This window comes from Clarias gariepinus, chromosome 24 (genome assembly GCF_024256425.1).
Source record: "Clarias gariepinus isolate MV-2021 ecotype Netherlands chromosome 24, CGAR_prim_01v2, whole genome shotgun sequence".
NCBI lineage: Eukaryota > Metazoa > Chordata > Actinopteri > Siluriformes > Clariidae > Clarias > Clarias gariepinus.
The window spans coordinates 11,981,689-11,999,003 of record NC_071123.1 but is presented as its reverse complement, the minus strand read 5'-3'; the positions used below and the strand labels follow the sequence as shown (position 1 = coordinate 11,999,003).

General features: G+C 40.0%; 1 protein-coding gene across 2 annotated transcripts in view; it reads right to left on the bottom strand.

Annotated features, from left to right (window-relative positions):
- ppp1cc (protein phosphatase 1, catalytic subunit, gamma isozyme) overlaps positions 1-17,315 on the bottom strand; it is a 44,518-nt gene that overhangs the window by 7,112 nt on the left and 20,091 nt on the right. Inside the window, exons 1-3 of one of the 2 annotated variants that reach the window (XM_053485423.1) lie at positions 13,635-14,124; positions 12,579-12,683; positions 771-994 (exon numbers count right to left, since the gene is read on the bottom strand). In XM_053485423.1, the coding sequence (XP_053341398.1) occupies positions 771-994; positions 12,579-12,683; positions 13,635-14,124 (819 nt within the window). Of the gene's footprint in view, positions 1-770; positions 995-12,578; positions 12,684-13,634; positions 14,125-17,315 lie in introns of those variants that run through there. The other variant, XM_053485424.1, reaches the window with a different exon arrangement.

Sequence of the window (17,315 nt, the reverse complement as noted above, 5' to 3'; positions counted from 1 at the left end):
CAATTTGTGTTCCAAATGAATTAAACCACGTTCTTGAGTATTTTTCACTACCTTGGTATACACTTGCTACAAGTAAAAGTGTAAAAGTGTCTCATTTTATCAGCTCAGTAGGTACACAGCTATCAAAGACAAGAAATGTACATTTATGTACTTTCAGTGCTTGCTTGTGGTTTTGTGACCCTATGGTGGCTGTAAAAGTCAACATCAATAATTTAAGTTGCTAGTAAGATGGCACTGTTGATTTTTTTAATTAAATATTTAAAATAAATATTTTTTCCGACAAAAAATATACAAGCAGTGACTGCTATAAAAGAACTGAGAAAAAAAGCATCCATGAGCTCAGAGGGATGTTGGAATTGGCCACATTAATAAGCAATTAGAGCCAGTATTGTTAGTTTTTTCTGTTTTTGTGGCTACTGTTTTTTTTGTGTCATTGTTTTGGTTTGAACCAAGGAGAAAAGCACTCAATTTCATTGCACTTGTGTAATGACAAAGATTCTGTTCAATTTTTTTTTTTTTAATCCCAGATATTGCCCTAAATTATTTAACCAAAAACTTTTAAAAAACATAAACATGTTTTTTTTTTTTTATTCAAGCATTAAAATAAATTTACACCCCAACAACTCCAACCACACACACAAGCATTACAAATTTAAGCTCACATTTTGTTGACAATTCCACTCCATAGCTAGATTTAAGAAATAGCTAGAGAACACAATAACAATACATTAATAACAAATAACTAGATAGCACAATTAACATTAAATAACCTGGTGTGCCCTGCAGATCAGGTCCAAGTCATGTTTATGGAGAAATTTGGCCACCACTTCAGCACCAAAGGTAAAGGAGACGCCGCGGTCATTTTCGCCCCAGCCTAGCACATCTTTATCCGGATCAGACCACAGAAGGTCACACAGCAGGCCCTGGTCAGGAACATCTGTGGGCCTCATAATTCGTCGAATTTGTTCCATGGATTGCAGGTCTGGAGACAAACCTAAACAAGGGGAAAAAAAATTACAAACATATACCGCTTCACTCACAAACTTCACTCAAATTAATGTGTCCAACATATTAGATCAACTAAATTATTTAATAGTATGTACAAATATTTACAACAATAACTGTTGGAACTTGGCTCGGTGGCCAGATGTTAGCCTTGCAATTTAGGTTCATCTTGGAGTTTCTGCATCATAAGTACAGCCATCTGCTAAAAATCCTGCATCAATAATAACTAGGGCTTACGACACCCACACATCGGAAGGAGATGCAAACAGTTAGCTGTGTAAGAAAAGGCTTTAAAATAGGAATGCATGGCACTGTATTGCACTTAATTCATCTCAGTCAACTTTAATACACCTACAGATGTGACCATTAAGACTGCGCGTTTTCCCACGAGATGCTAAAATTTGGCACGCGGCGTGCCGCGATTTGCCGTAAGCAACATTTGGAAATTTAAATAAATGTGTTGTGCTTCACTGAATATCCGTCAGATGGCGCATGGAAAGACTTTATCTAAAAGCCGGACCAAGTACAACGATGAACTGTGTATAATTAGTTAGCCTAAAACAATATTGTTTCCAATGCTGAAGCAAAAATTTACTTTTGTTTTACAATAGATCTTTCATGATGAATGTGTGTATATGTGCTTCATATTATTTTCACAATGATGAAATGAGATGCCCACATTCGTGCTTTAAAAGTTTCTTATATAGTTTTTGTAATGTCTTAAAGGGGTCATACAGGCCTACATGCACTTTTTTAAGCCTTTGAACTGAACTGTGTGTTAGGAGAGTGCATACACAACCACTCTACGATGATAAAGAGCCGCCCAGTGGTTTTCTTTTCATTTATTACAATAACACGCCCCTTCTGAAATCAGGCCAATCTCAAATGCCTTGCCGTCTGACGCCACACCGACAGAGGCTGCTCCTACACAAGTTGATTGACACTGGTGTTTTAGCAAAGACCCGCCCTGAGTGAGAAGAAGCTGTCGGCCATTGTTTTTCTCCGCTGGAGCAAAATGGCGCCTAAGCAAGTGTTGTGTACAGTTGTTGGGTGTAATAGCGAACACAGCAGTCGTCATTCACTACCTAGGGTTAGTGACCTAGGGTACCTACCCAGGGTTAGTGACCTAGGGTACCTACCTAGGGTTAGGTATCTGAGCCACTGAGGACGCAGTACCTGAATTTAGTTTTTGAAGCTATTGTCCCCGCCGATTTACCTAAATGCGTTCATGTTTGCACTACTCATTTTTCACCAGACTGCTTTTTAAACGCGGGTCAATATAAAGCAGGTTTTACTAGAAAGCTGCTAATGAAAATCGGATCTGTACTAACGCTTCGTGTTCCTGCTTCATCTTCACCAGGCTCGGTGAGTGTAATTCCTTTTACTATGACTCTTTGCAGATCGCCTTTACTAATAATCACGATGAATGCGGAGTGTAAGTTAACTTATACTCTCATAGAACATGGTTATGGCTTCTTCTCTGTGTCTCTATATAATCCCTAATCGCCCGTTTATAATAAACAATGCATTAAGGTGATTGTCTAGTTGCAAACTGTGTACGTAGTCGGAAAACTATATTATGCTTACCTTTGTTACGTTAGATGGTTTATAACGATGTCTGTCGAAGATTAAGAAGTCATGTAAACACATCAGTAAACACATCGCGTCCGTATCTCTCTCGGTAAGCTTCTCCAGTTTTTGTTGTTGTTGCCCGCGGCAGCGCAACAGCCCGTTAATTCTTGCCCATGCAGTGATGAGAAAGACAAATCGAGTCGATGCATGTCCATTCTTTTAATTTCTGCGTTGTCAGGCGATATTACTAGTTCTAGATAGTACTAGATAGTACTTGCTCAGGAGAGGTCATGAGCATTTAAATTAGCTTGTACTGAAACAGGTTGCTGAGAACAGAGCTAGTTTTTACCAGGTAAAAGTAGTGTTTTTTTTACGCAATCCTTTTGAATTTTTAATTAACGTATAAAACAAACTTTTCATTAGGACCCTAAAGATCATATTAACATTTAATGAAAAATGGGATGTGTAGGACCTTTAACAGGGACAAAACAATAAAAGACATGGCAATGCCTCGGTTTAAATGGTCTTGAAATTTATTTAATTTCCTGATAGTAGGCTATCGGATAGTGTTAACTATGCAAATGTCCTGATTTGTGAATATGCCACATATCTCATTTAAAACGTAAAAATGTGTTGCCATCATGAATTAATATATACATAAATTGATCATATTAAGTAAATATTCACAAAGTGCTTTGGGCTTTTTAGAATAATAATAGGCATGTTTTTAGCTAATTGTGTCCAGCATTGAATAATTATTTCATCCATTATTTGACAAGGGCTGAAAATTATAGCTGGAATGTGATTGTGGATTTATGACTGAAATTATTCAGTCATATGTAAATTTATGACTGATGTCGCCGTGCGGAAACCCGCGGCTCGTACTTTCACTTTACAAAAGGCAGCTTTATTATCAAAAGGCTGATAAACGCGTGTTGTATATACTACGCGACAGCGCACTCAGTTACTATCATCCCTTTTTTCACCTTTGATGTAGGTGTGAAGTTATCAAACCGGTTTCCCGGATGGGGGAATTGGCAGAATTGAGGTGTTTAAAACGATTTAACAAGACCGAGCAAACGTCTTTGCCTAAAATGTATTTTACCAGCTATAGAATAAATAGAAATAAAATGTTTAATGGCACCAATCGAATCAGACTTCATAATTACTTTGAGTGTAATTCACAAATTTGAACAGTATGTGTTTGTATGTGAATAAATTATATAAGTATGTGTTTGTGCACGCGTATCATATGTAATATTCATATAAAATGCAATTTGTGATAAGTGTATGTTGTTAAAGTATTTGTGGATATTTATGTAACGACTCGGCTCGCGCGAGGGGCAGAGGCGTGCATAAACTGTTCAGAACGGGCCGGGTCGTGATACTGCGACACTCTGTGTGATCATTCAGTCGCACCGGTAAAAGGTGTTAGGGCCAAAGACAAAGCATGCTGAAGAAGACACAGGCAAAGCCCAAGCCTTTGTCTGTCTAAGACACCGGCGAGAAAGTGAGGGAGAGCGACACGCAGCCGTTTAGCGTGCGCTCTACGAGTTAAAGTGCACAAAGCACAAGCTCTACTCTCTCTCTTCCTACTATAAATCCTCAGTAAGGGCATAAGCCCCGAGAACATCTTTAGTTTTTCAGTTTTTTGTATTAGTTTCCAGAATCCCATCCGTTCTCGCATAGACGGCGGAGCTCTGTTTATTTTGTTTTCAGTTTTCTTTTGGTTTCCTTTTAAGTTTATTACCACGCTATCTCCAAATGGAAATGTCTACCCATGTCTGTCATAAGCTCTCACAACAACTCCTATTTCACTTACCCCCTCTAAAGCCCTGCGTCAGGGCTATTATAATCAGTAAAACGCTGTGTAGGGTCTGGATGCCTCCTCCAGGGGTACTTGCCAATATCCCTTGCAAAGATCCAAGGTGGTAATATATTCGGCCTGGCCGATTCAGTGGAAGGCATTTTGGACAGTTGCCAATCTTCCCAGCACATACAGATCGTGCAATGCTCTGAGAAAAACAAACAAACAAGCAAAACCCCAATACCGTACAGGCCTTACTATGTTAAATGTTAAAGTCTACAACAGCATAATTATTAGAAGACTGAACTAGTTTGGTTTGTTTGTAAGGTTTTTAATCTTTTCTCTCCCAAATGAACATGGAAGCATAAATCCTGCACCTAAACAAACCACAATACTTCTGGAACAATGTCCTATGGACAAATAAGACCAAAGTAAAGCTGATTGGCCTTAATGTCCAGCACCATATTTGGCAAAAACCAAACAGTAATACTCTTCCACCCCCTCCTCCGGGCTTCGCACACATACAGACACACAGTTTCTGCCTTACACAGAAACTCCGCTCTGTCGCGATTCTAGGATTCTACGAAGGTAAAGTGCAGGTTAATTTTATTTATTTTTTTACTTTACAGCAGTGATTCCGTTAGTAAGCGGTAACGCGAGTGTGACTAGCGATTTTCCTTGCTTATTTTTTCAGTAAAACAGTCTCTCCATATATGTGTGTGCACTTTTTGTCTGGATTTATTTGTACTTTTTTTAAAAGTTAAAGTGCAGGTTAATTTGTTTTATTTTGACTTTATATTGTGTATTAATTAATTTTATGTATTTATTTTTTTGAGCTATAGAACAAACAATTTAAGTTTCCATTATTTCTTATGGGAAAATTTAATTTGGTTTACGGGTGTCTTGGAATACGAGCCCACTTCCAGAACGAATTATGCTCCTAATCCGAGGTTCCACTTTGTTTTGTAGCCATAGGACTTAGGCAACTCAGTCAAAGAGTACACTATGAACTATGAAATGTTCCAAAGCACACCAATAACTCTGCATAGGAATAGCTAAAAAATTAAAGAATCAAGATTTTGGAACGGCCTAGTCCAGGCCTCAAACAGCGAATGCCCAAAAATCTCGATAAAATGAAAATGTTGTGAAGAAGATTCTTTACAACATTAAAGTAAATTCCTCTACAATGATGTAAGATACAGATAAAGTCATAAAGGAAACAATTCATTAAAGTTAATGCTGTTAAAGGTGAATCTACAAGCTATTGAATCATGGGGGTATTTAGTATTGCTCACATGTTTTTTTTTCCTTTTTGGCCATTTTTGTAAAATGTTGTTGTTTTTGCTAATACCTAATGATAGACAATTTTTTTAAATACAAACACATTAAAAGAATTAGAAGACTTCCCGCTGGTCGTACTGTACATCGCTCTTTAATTTATCTCACTGGTACTCAGCATCGTGCTGCAAATCTGAATTCTGTACATCGTCACTTTGCACTTCTGAACTGTCGGTCAATATCGGACAAAGCCCCTTATCTCAATGAAATTATCACTGACAATAAGCTTGACATTTTTCTTCTCACTGAAACCTGGCAAGCTCCGGATGACTTTATTCAGTTAAATCTTCTTGCACCTGATGGATATAAGTATCTCACCCGACCTCGACTGCATGGCAAAGGGGGTGGTCTCGCTGTCATTTACCGGGACAATGTTCATTTGAAACAACTTGATTTTCACAATACAAATTCATTTGAATACATGGTTTTGAAAGCTGACTGTCTCACAATCATCTTACTCTTACCGTCCTCCCAAGGCCCTGTCCAGCTTTTTTTCTGAACTTAGTGAACTGTTAACCCTTGCCTGCTCATTGTCATCTCCTATTCTTCTGCTTGGTGACTTCAATATTCATGTTGATACAGTTAGCCCCAACACTACCCAATTACTGTCTGTTTTTGAATGTTTTAATTTGACACAGCATGTTCAAATGCACTCTAAATGCCTTAAAACTGTTATTTCATATCGTAATTTTAAAGCAATTGACACTATCATTTTGTACTTCTATTGTCTCTTCAAATCTTTCTGATATCATTGATATTTCTTCTCCATCCATGATACTATCTAATTACAACTCTACAATTTCTGAAATCCTACAGCAGTATGCTCCTATTAAGACCAGAAATGTCCCCGCCACTCACTCTTCTCCTTGGTATACCCCTGAGCTCCGTATTCTTAAGGCTACTGGCAGACGGCTTGAACGTCTTTACAGGAAAACCGGTCTTACTGTTCACTATTTGGCTTTTCTAGATCATCTTTAATGTTATAAATCTGCTCTCTTCTCAGCCCCCTCCAACTTTATCTCTGCCACAATCAATAAATCGAGCAACAGACCAAAAGCATTATTTAATACGATAAATAAACTTACCAACTGCCCACCTCAGGATGCTCTAGTATCTAATGAGTTTTGTTGCTATTTTTTGGATTATTTGCTTGAGAAGACTAATGCTGTCCACCAATGTTTCCCTACTAATACAGAGCTCAGGCATCCAACAAATCTATCCCATCAGTCTTTGTCTTGTTTTTCTCTGACGACCCCAGATTATGTCTCTAAGATAATCCTTAAATTCAACTCTTCATCCTGTCATCTTGATCCTGCTCGTACTTCTCTCCTGAAACGTTGTCACTCTGCCATCTCTGCACCTATTTCTCATTTCATTATTGCATCTCTTACCTCTGCTTCATTTCCTCTGCCACTAAAAACTGCTGCAGTTACACCTGTGTTCAAGAAACCCAACCTTGACTCCTCAGTCCTATCTAACTATCGTCCCATCTCCAATTTACCTTTCATATCAAAATTACTGGAAAGTACCGTTGCTGCCCAACTCCAGTCTTATCTAGTTGATGATAATCTCTTCTACCATTTTCAATCTGGTTTTCGCCCCCTCCATAGTACCGAAACTGCACTTGTAAAGGTAGTGAATGATCTACTTCTTTCTTGTGATTCTGGTTCCTTGTCCATACTGCTGCTACTTGATCTCAGCTCTGCCTTCGATACTGTCTCCCATGATTTGCACATTTCTCGTCTCTCTGGTCTGGGTATCTCTGGTACTGCTCTTTCTTGGTTTTCTTCCTATCGCTCTGATAGACAATTTTATATTTCTGTTAAGGATTTTTGATCGCCCACTGTCCCACTGAAGCGAGGTGTTCCCCAGGGAACAAATCTGCATTCTTTCATTTACGCCGCATTGCCCAACTGCGTCCATTCATCAGTACTAAAGATGCCGAAACTCTCATCCATGCATTTGTCTCATCACGCATTGATTTCTGTAATGCTCTTTTAATTGGTCTTCCTGCCAGCTCCATCTCCAGAATACAATATAATCAAAACTCTGCGGCTAGGATACTCACTCATACCAAACGCTCTGCTCATATAACCCCAATCCTGTCTGATCTCCATTGGCTCCCAGTTGTTTACCGTATCAAATTCAAAATTCTTCTTGTTTTCAAATCTATACATTGCTTAGCCCCCACTTACCTTTTTAATCTGCTTGCCCCCTACATTCCGACCCGTTCATTACGCTCCTCCGATTCTGATTTATTTGCTGTCCCTTGGTACCGCCTCTCTTCAATGGGCGGCAGATCATTCAGTGTTATCGCTCCCAAACTCTGGAACTCTCTACCTTACTCTCTCCGTTCTGTTAACAACATCTCCATATTTAAATCTCTACTTAAAACTCATATGTTTTCAGAATGTTACACTTGAATCCACCTGTCCTCTGCATGTTTTTTTTCCCCCTCTAATTGTAAAGTGTCCTTGAGCTCTGGAAAGGCGCTATACAAATAAAAATTATTATTATTATTAGAAGAGTGGGCACTAACATTTGAACACGACTATTGATAGATTAAGGTGGATTGAGATCACTAATTAATTACACTTAAATTAAAACTCCACAACCAAAATACAGTACGGTGATAGGTTTCTGACTCCACACACATTTTTACAACTTTACTGTCTACACAAAATGTATAGAAATGGCAAGGACAATTCTTAATTTTTCGATAAATACCAAAAAATACAAGAATTTTAGCATTTATATTTTATACAGTACAGATGTCGCCATTAAGACTGTGCGTGTTTTTTCTGCAAGATGCCGCAATTTAGCGCGCGGCATGCCGCGACTTGCACCAAAGACAAATACAGTGGCTTGCAAAAGTATTCGGCCCCCACATTTTGTCACATTACAGCCACAAACATGAATCAATTTCACTGAAATTCCATGTGAAAGACCAATACAAAGTGGTGTACACTTGAGAAGTGGAACGAAAATCATGCATGATTCCAAACATTTTTACAAACAAATAACTGCAAAGTGGGATGTGCGTAATTATTCAGCCCCCTTTGGTCTGAGTGCAGTCAGTTGCCCATAGACATTGCCTAATGAGTGCTAATGACTAAATAGAGTGCACCTGTGTGTAATCTAATGTCAGAACTCGATCAGGCGACTGAATATTTAGTCAACATTTTGCTATACCTTAGATAATGTAGCTCCAGTTAAGAGAAAAATTATTAAAGATAAGAAACTTTCTCCCTGGTATAATGATCACACGCGCACTTTAAAACAGGCCGCTCTGAAATTAGAATGTAAATGGCTTCAAACTAAATTGTTAGTATTTTAAATAGCATGGAAGGAGAGCATCCTGAACTATAGAAAAGCTCTTAGTGTAGCTAGATCAACATATCTCTCCAGTCTTATAGAAAATAACAAAAATAATCCTAGATTTTTATTTAATACTTTAGCCAAATTGACCAGAAATAAGACCACTGCAGAAATCTCCACAACAACATCATGCAATAGTGAGGACTTCATGAACTTTTTTAATAATAAAATTGTAAATATTAGGCATAAAATTGAGGTTTTGAAACCGAACAATGTAATTGATGCAATGTTAATCTAGCCATGTCAGATCAGAACCTAGAATACTTTACTCCCCTTGAAGAGAATGAACTAATTTCACTCATCTCTTCTGCAAATTCATCAACCTGTATATTAGATCCTGTACCGACACATTTTCTTAAACAGATAGTACCAGCAATAACAAAACCCCTGTTGAGAATAATTAATTCTTCACTCAGCATTGGTTATGTTCCAAAATCTTTTAAATTAGCAGTTATCAAACCAATAATTAAGAAACCTGACCTCGACCCCTGTCAGCTGTCCAGTTACAGGCCAATATCAAACCTCCCCTTTATTTCTAAGATTTTGGAAAAGATAGTGGCGGAGCAGCTATGTTCATAACTACATAAAAATGGCATACATGAACTGTATCAGTCAGGATTTAGGCCTCACCACAGCACAGAGACAGCACTCGTTAAAGTAGTAAATGACATCCTATTGGCCTCTGATCAGGGTTGCGTAACTATGCTTGTATCACTCGACCTCAGTGCAGCTTTTGACACCATTAATCACGCTATTCTTCTTCACAGATTAGAAGATATAGTAGGAATTAAGGGTACAGCCCTCTCCTGGCTCAGATCCTATCTGACCCATCGTTATCAGTATGTAGACTTAAATGGTGATTATTCTGAATGTTCTCTAATGGAGTTTGGCGTTCCGCAGGGTTCAGATTTAGGTCCACTGCTTTTTTCCCTTTACATGCTTCCTTTGGGCAACATAATCCGTAAGCATGGTATTAGTTTTCATTGTTATGCTGACGATACACAGTTATATGTCTCAGCAAAACCTGATGAGAAAAAACAGCTTACTAAAATTAAGCAATGTGTGCAGGACATAAGAAATTGGATGCTAATTAACTTCCTTTTGCTTAATCCGGATAAGACAGAAGTTCCAGTCATAGGACCGCATACAGCTAGGAGTAAAATTTTAGGTCACACCGTAACTTTAGATGGCCTTTCTGTTCCATCAAGTGTAAACTGTTCTGTTCCAACAGTGAAAGACCTTGGTGTGATTATAGATTCCAGCCTTTCATTTGAAGCTCATGTAGATAATATTACCAGGATAGCATTCTTTCACCTCAGAAATATTGCCAGGATAAAAAATTTATTGTCGCTAAACGATGCAGAAAAACTAGTTCATGCTTTTATCACCTCTAGGTTGGACTATTGTAACGCCCTACTGTCTGGTTGTTCAACAAGGTGCAAAAACAAGCTTCAGCTAGTCCAGAATGCAGCAGCGAGAGTCCTCACTAAAACCAGAAGATATGAGCACATGACATCTATCTTATCTTTACTTCATTGGCTCCCTGTGAAATTTCGCATTGATTTTAAAATACTACTTTTGACATATGAAGCATTAAATGGTCTTGTACCGCAGTATCTAAGTGAACTGCTAGTGTCTTACGATCCGCCACGCCTACTTCGATCAAAGGATGCAGGCTGCTTATCGGTACCACGTATTATGAAAACTACAGCTGGGGGCAGAGATTTTTCTTACAAAGCCCCAAAGTTATGGAATAGTCTTCCAACTAGTGTTCGGGACACTGGTTTTAGCCAGTCCAGGCTAAAAACCTATTTATTTAATCAAGCATTTTTATAAATAGATTTGCCTTCGGTAAACGAGCAGATCTGGGGGACTCATGCACATAGAGTATTATGATGAACTGGCATGTTTAGATGATGTCCTTCCCACTCTCATTGAACACTCAGGTTTGTTGACGGTGAGGTGATTGGTTGCTTTACATGTCGGGGAGCCCTCATGTTTGTGTTTCCTTCTGGCTCTACCTTTTAGTTATGCTGTCATAGTTAGTCCTGCCGGAGTCTCTGCTTGCACTTTACAGTAAATATACATTTACATTATATGACTGTGACCAGACCTAACTGTTATCTCTCCTCTTCTGCTCTCTCTTCCACTCTTGCTCTTCCCCCTCTCTCTCCTTCCCTCTCTCTCTGTCGAGCTACACATGTCGTTCCTGAGCTGCCAGTGATCCAGACTCCCTCTGCCCTCCGGACCTGTCTGACCCATCCTGGTGCCCCGCTTCTGGTTGGAGATCTCATCACATGGATGTCCTGTGTCTCTCTTTGGGATGTGTCTCGTGTCTGGGGATGGTTCTCTCTACCTAAAAGAGCTTGACTGGTGTTGGCAGCTGTTTCTCTGAGAACTTGACCGTTCGATAGTTCAGGACTGGAACTTCATACGTCTACCCGAGTTTTCATTAAGTAACTGGACTCCATATTAACATAAATTAACATCAACTGTTATGCTGAACTGCCTGCCAACTAACACACAGTATGAATGCAGATCAATTCCTGCTCTGTTTCACCCAAATGAGGATGTGTTCCCTGTTGAGTCTGGTTTCTCTCAAAGTTTCTTCCTATTACCATCTCAGGGAGTTTTTCCCTGCCGCTGTCACTCCGGCTTGCTCACCAGGGACTATCTGACCATTTTAAATCATACATATTCAAATTCCATACAAACTTAAATAATTCTTTTGATTGTGTAAAGCTGCTTTAGGACAATGGCAATTGTTAAAAGCGCTATACAAATAAAATTGAATTGAATTGAATAATAATACTAATACAAATAAGTATTGAAAAGTAATGCTCCGGAGGGTGTGATGTCAGTGTTCGTGACATCGCACAGTGTTCTGCATGGAGAAATTTTAGCGAAGGAAATTCCTTTTACTCGCATTCCCTCAACAAGGAGCAGGGCAAACTGCGGAACAAATGCACCAACATTAGCTAACTTGCCAACATTAGCTAATTTGCCTAGCTAGCCAGCCAGTCAAGGTATGTCATGCATAATACTTAAAACAGCACTGGGAGAATCAAGATTTAAGTTAAAAAAAAAAAAACAAAAAAAAAAAAAACATTCTGGATGAACCAGCAACCATCTGGATGAAACTATGGCTAAAAAATAAAATTAGACGCAATGGCGACCATTTCAGCCTCTATCTGGAGCACTGTATGTACATTATTTGATATCAGAATGTAACAAATGTGTAGGAAATGTGTGGTCATTTTCACTCTGCCTCAACAATAAATTTTTTATATTAAAGCATGACATTTGGGTGTTTTGAAAAAATCATTTGGTTATAATTATAAAAATATATAATTACATTTTTATTAATTCTGGTTATTAATGGTGTGTAATTTTGATTTGTTTCTTTTTTGTGCGCTAAAGTTCTTAAACTTTTTACCTGCCTTTACACTTCAAACCTTTGCCCAGCGGCCACACCCACCTCCATGGCAACAGAAGATCTTCTCATCCACAATGGCAGCAATAGGTAAGCAGTTAAAGCAGTCAGTAAATGTCTTCCACAGTTTAATGTTATAGCGCCTTCGGCCTGGAATCACAAGTGTAGAACTCAAATCAGTTACATAATCAGAACTTACATCCAAGTGCTTTCTAGACACAGGAGTACATACTAAAATACTCTACGTTATGCAGTTCTTAATATTTGTGAAAATCATGGAAATAGAAAATCTTGATGTGGATTTAAATACTAGTTTCAAAGCTCTCCACCACATGAAAATCTGTTCACGATTCAGTGCAAGATTATGAAAAGATGAAGGTTTATATGGATAAAACAAGCTGCACTAACTAAAGATGTGTGCAAAGTACACTCCGTCCTCCTCTTTAAACCTTAACTAAAAAAAAAAAAAAGTATTAAGAAAAAAAAAAACTGCCATCATAAACTGATAAACAGCCTATATGCCTTCCATAATCCCAGGCCGATATGTGGCGGCGTGATAATGGCACGTTTAAAGTGGATAATAAGATGACTGAGGAAACGTTACCAGAATGACAAGTTTTAATATAAAAAGCTTCAATTATAAACAGCATCAATGCCTAAAACGTAAGACACTGAAAAAGGCTATGTGTAAAAAAAAAAAAAAAAAAGTAATTCTCATCCCTTCTAGAAAAAAAAAAGATATGCATGTGCTTTTAGTTGCATTCCTTGCGTGTTTAGGAAATTATGGCAAGTTAGGCAATGTTCACTAGTAGTATAAATCTACAAGTAAAATTCATAATAAATGAAAAGAAAATTTATTTCACTGTACTGAAAAACGTTATGAACCGCAACTACAAAACTATGGTATATACTGAACCATGACTTTGGCACACCATTACACTATGTAAAGTATTACTATTAATATCATCGAAAAGTAACTCAATTTAAAAAGTGAAACTCATTATATAGATTCTTTAAACTCAGACTAAATATTTCATTTCCAGCACCGCTTGCTGTAGATTGAGTGCAGGTCAGGGAGCTCGGTGCGGATGATGCGCTCACCTGATCGCACCACCCTCTGTAGAGCTCGTCTGTCCTGCATGGTGCTGTTCCCGAACCAGGTTAAGATGTTTCCCATCAGGATGCTCTCTATGGTGCAGGAGTAAAAGTTCCTGAGCACCTTGGAGGGCAGTCGGAAGCCTCTCAAGCGTCTGAGGTGGTAGAGGCGCTGCCGGGCCTTTTTCACCACGGTGTTGATGTGACAGGACCATGACAGGTCCTGTGTGATGTGAACACCGAGGTATTTGAAGCTCTCCACTCTCTCCACTGGGCTCTCGTTGATGATGGCAGTCATCTCCTGCTTAGTGCTGAAGTCCACCATCAGCTCCTTTGTCTTGCTGCCGTTCCGGAGATTGTTCCTCTGACACCAGTTCTCCAGATTCCCAACCTCCTTTAGGTAGGCCGACTCGTCGTTGTCAGAGATCAGGCCCACCACGACTGTCATCAGCGAACTTAATGATGGTGGTGGAGCTGGAAGTGACCGCACAGTCATATGTGTAAAAAGTGTACAGCAGGGGGCTCAGAATGCAACCCTGGGGGGCTCCATTGTGAGAGTGATGGAGGCTGAGACATGTCTGCCCATCCTTACTGCCTGTGGTCTGCCAGTTAGAAAATTAGAGATCCACTGGCACAGAGATGAGCTGAGTCCCAGGTGCTCCAGCTTGGTAGTGAGTGTGGAGGGAATTATGGTATTAAATGCACAGCTGTAGTCGATGAAGAGCATTTTAACATAATTCCCCCTTCTAGTGTGCAAGTGAGTAAGTGATGTGTGGAGGAGATGAGGGATGGCATCATTAGTAGAATGGTTTGGACGGTAAGCGAACTGTAAAGGGTCCAGTGTGTCTGGTAGAGATGAAATGATGAAGTCCTTGACCAGGCGTTCAAAGCACTTCATCACTATTGAGGTGAGGGCTACAGGGCGATAGTCATTGAGAGAAGCAGGATGTGGTTTCTTCGGGACAGGAACAATGATGGACTCTTTGAAGCATGTGGGGATCACCGACTGAGATAAAGAGATGTTGAATATCTCAGTGAACACAGGTGCTAGCTGGTCTGCGCAGGCTCTGAGAATACGACCTGAGATGCCGTCTGGTCCTGCTGCTTTCCTGATGTTCACTCTCTTGAAGGCTCTCCTCACGTCATGCCCGGAGATGATAAACGCGTTTTCAGTGCTGGCAGGGTCTTCCTGTTCCATTAGCATCGCTAGCGTATTTAGCTGCAGCCTCGAAGCGAGCATGGAAAGTGTTCCGCTCATCTGCCAGAGTCACATCTGCATTCGTCATACCGGTTGTTGGCATTTTATAGTCCGTAATTGTCCTTAATCCCTGCCACAGGCTCCTAGAGTCACTCTGTTGGAGCTGTGACTCTAGTTTTCTCCTGTAGCACTGCTTCGTCTCTTTCACCGCCTTCCGGACGTTAAATGACGCAGCCTGGTATGGCAAAGTCCCTTGTTATAGGCAGCGGTGCGAGATCTCAGAGCATCGCGGATGGTTTTAGCCACCCACGGCTTCTGGTTGGGAAATGTTCTAATAGTCTTTTTATTCACGGTATCATCCGCTAGTTTCCCAATGAATCCCACAACCGCTTCGGTAAACATGCTGACATCATCATCGGAGCTGTTTCTGTAACGCGGCCACCGATTGGTCCGTCCAGCGCGTGACCTCCCTTTGAACCGGAACTTCCTGTTTCTTCCTGTTTTGTATTTTGGCATGAGGAAGATCGGATTTACCAAACGGAGGGCGAGATTGAGCCTTGTAGCCGTTCTTGACTGTAGTGTAACAGTGGTCCAGTGTCCTTTCGCCCCTGGTGGGGCAGTTGATGTGCTGATAAAAGTTCGGCGCTGCACGTTTGAGGTTGGCACTGTTAAAGTCCCCCGCCACAATAAGCGCAGCGTCCCGGTGTTGTGTTTGGTGCTGTGTAAGTGCCTCATGAAGCTCGCATAAGGCAGTGTCCATGTCCGCTTGTGGTGGAATATAAACGGCACTTATTATGACCGATGTGAACTCCCGAGGTAAATAAAAAGCCAGACACATGATGGACAGTAGTTCCAGATTTGGTGTGCAGGAGCGTGTGAGAGAAACAACGCTCGCGCTGTTGCACCAGCTGCTGTTCACCATTAAACACACGCCGCCTTCCCTTGACTTCCCCGAGTCCCGTGTCCTGTCCATGAGGTGAACCGAGAAGAACTCGGCCGGATGGATGGTGTGGTCCGGCACCGCTGGGTTCAGCCATGTCTTAGTGAGGCAGAGGAGATTGCAGTCCTGAATGCCTCTCTGGAACTTTATCCTGGCCCTGAGGTCATCGAGCTTGTTTTCCAGTGACTGGACGTTGGCGAGGAGGATGCTAGGCAGAGGTGTGCGGTGTGCAGTGGCTCTCAGCCTGTTCCTGACGCCGGCTCGTTTCCCTCGAGGCCGCCGCTTCACGTCGCGTCCATTGTTCTCCCTCAGGATCTCACTCGGCCAGCTCGGAGTACATTGTATACCAATAGAAACAAGAGTGTCTCTATCATACCTAATGCAGAAACAAGAGTGTCTCTATCATACCCAATGCTCTTCTACTATGAAGCCATGCTGTTGTAATAGCTGCAGTATGTGATTTTTTATTGTCCTGCTGAAATACAGTGGGGCAAGAAGTATTTAGTTAGCCACTAATTGTGCAAGTTTTCCCACTTAAAATGATGAGAGAGGCCTGAAATTTTTATCATGGGTATACCTCAACTATGAGAGACAAAATAAGGGAAAAAAATCCAAAAAATCACATTGTAGGATTTTTAATGAATTAATTGGTAAATTCCTGTGTAAAATAAGTATTTGGTCACCTACAAACAAGCAAAATTTCTGGCTCTCACAGACCTGTAACAACTTCTTTAAGAGGTTCCTCTGTCCTCCACTTGTTACCTGTATTAATGATATATGTTGGAACTCATTATCAGTATAAAAGACACCTGTCCACAACCTTAAACAGTCACACTCAAAACTCCACTATGGCCAAAACCTGGAAACAGTTGCATAAAGCATGCCGAAACGAGTGTTTAAAGTTATCAACAGGAACGTTGGCGCTACTCATTACTGAGTCTTTTTTCGACAATTTTAGTTCTGTTGTGGGTATTTTTGGGCTATGGTCTTAAACTTTTGATCAGCTGATGAACAGCCTGTTTGAGTTTAAATGCAGTTTTCAATAAATTGCCAATCTCTGTTTTTGTCACTTGCTTCTTTTCTTTCTTTTGACATTTTAAAGCAGTTCTTAGAACCTGGTTTTGATCCACTAGCACGAAATTTGAATACTTGGAATGTTTCCCCAGGTCTTAAAATTTTGTTCAGGAGTGTACAGTCGTGGCCAAAAGTTTTGAGAATTACACAAATATTAGTTTTCACAAAGTTTGCTTCTAAACTGCTTTTAGATCTTTGTTTCTGTGATGTACTGAAATATAATTACAAGCACTTCATATGTTTCAAAAGCTTTTATCGACAATTACATGACATTTATGCAAAGAGTCAGTATTTGCAGTCTTGGCCCTTTTTTTTTAGGACCTCTGCATTTCGACTGGGCATGCTCTCAATCAACTTCTGGGCCAAATCCTGACTGATAGCAACCCATTCTTTCATCATCACTTCTTGAAGTTTGTCAGAATTAGTGGGTTTTTGTTTGTCCTCCCGCCTCTTCAGGATTGACAACAAGTTCTCA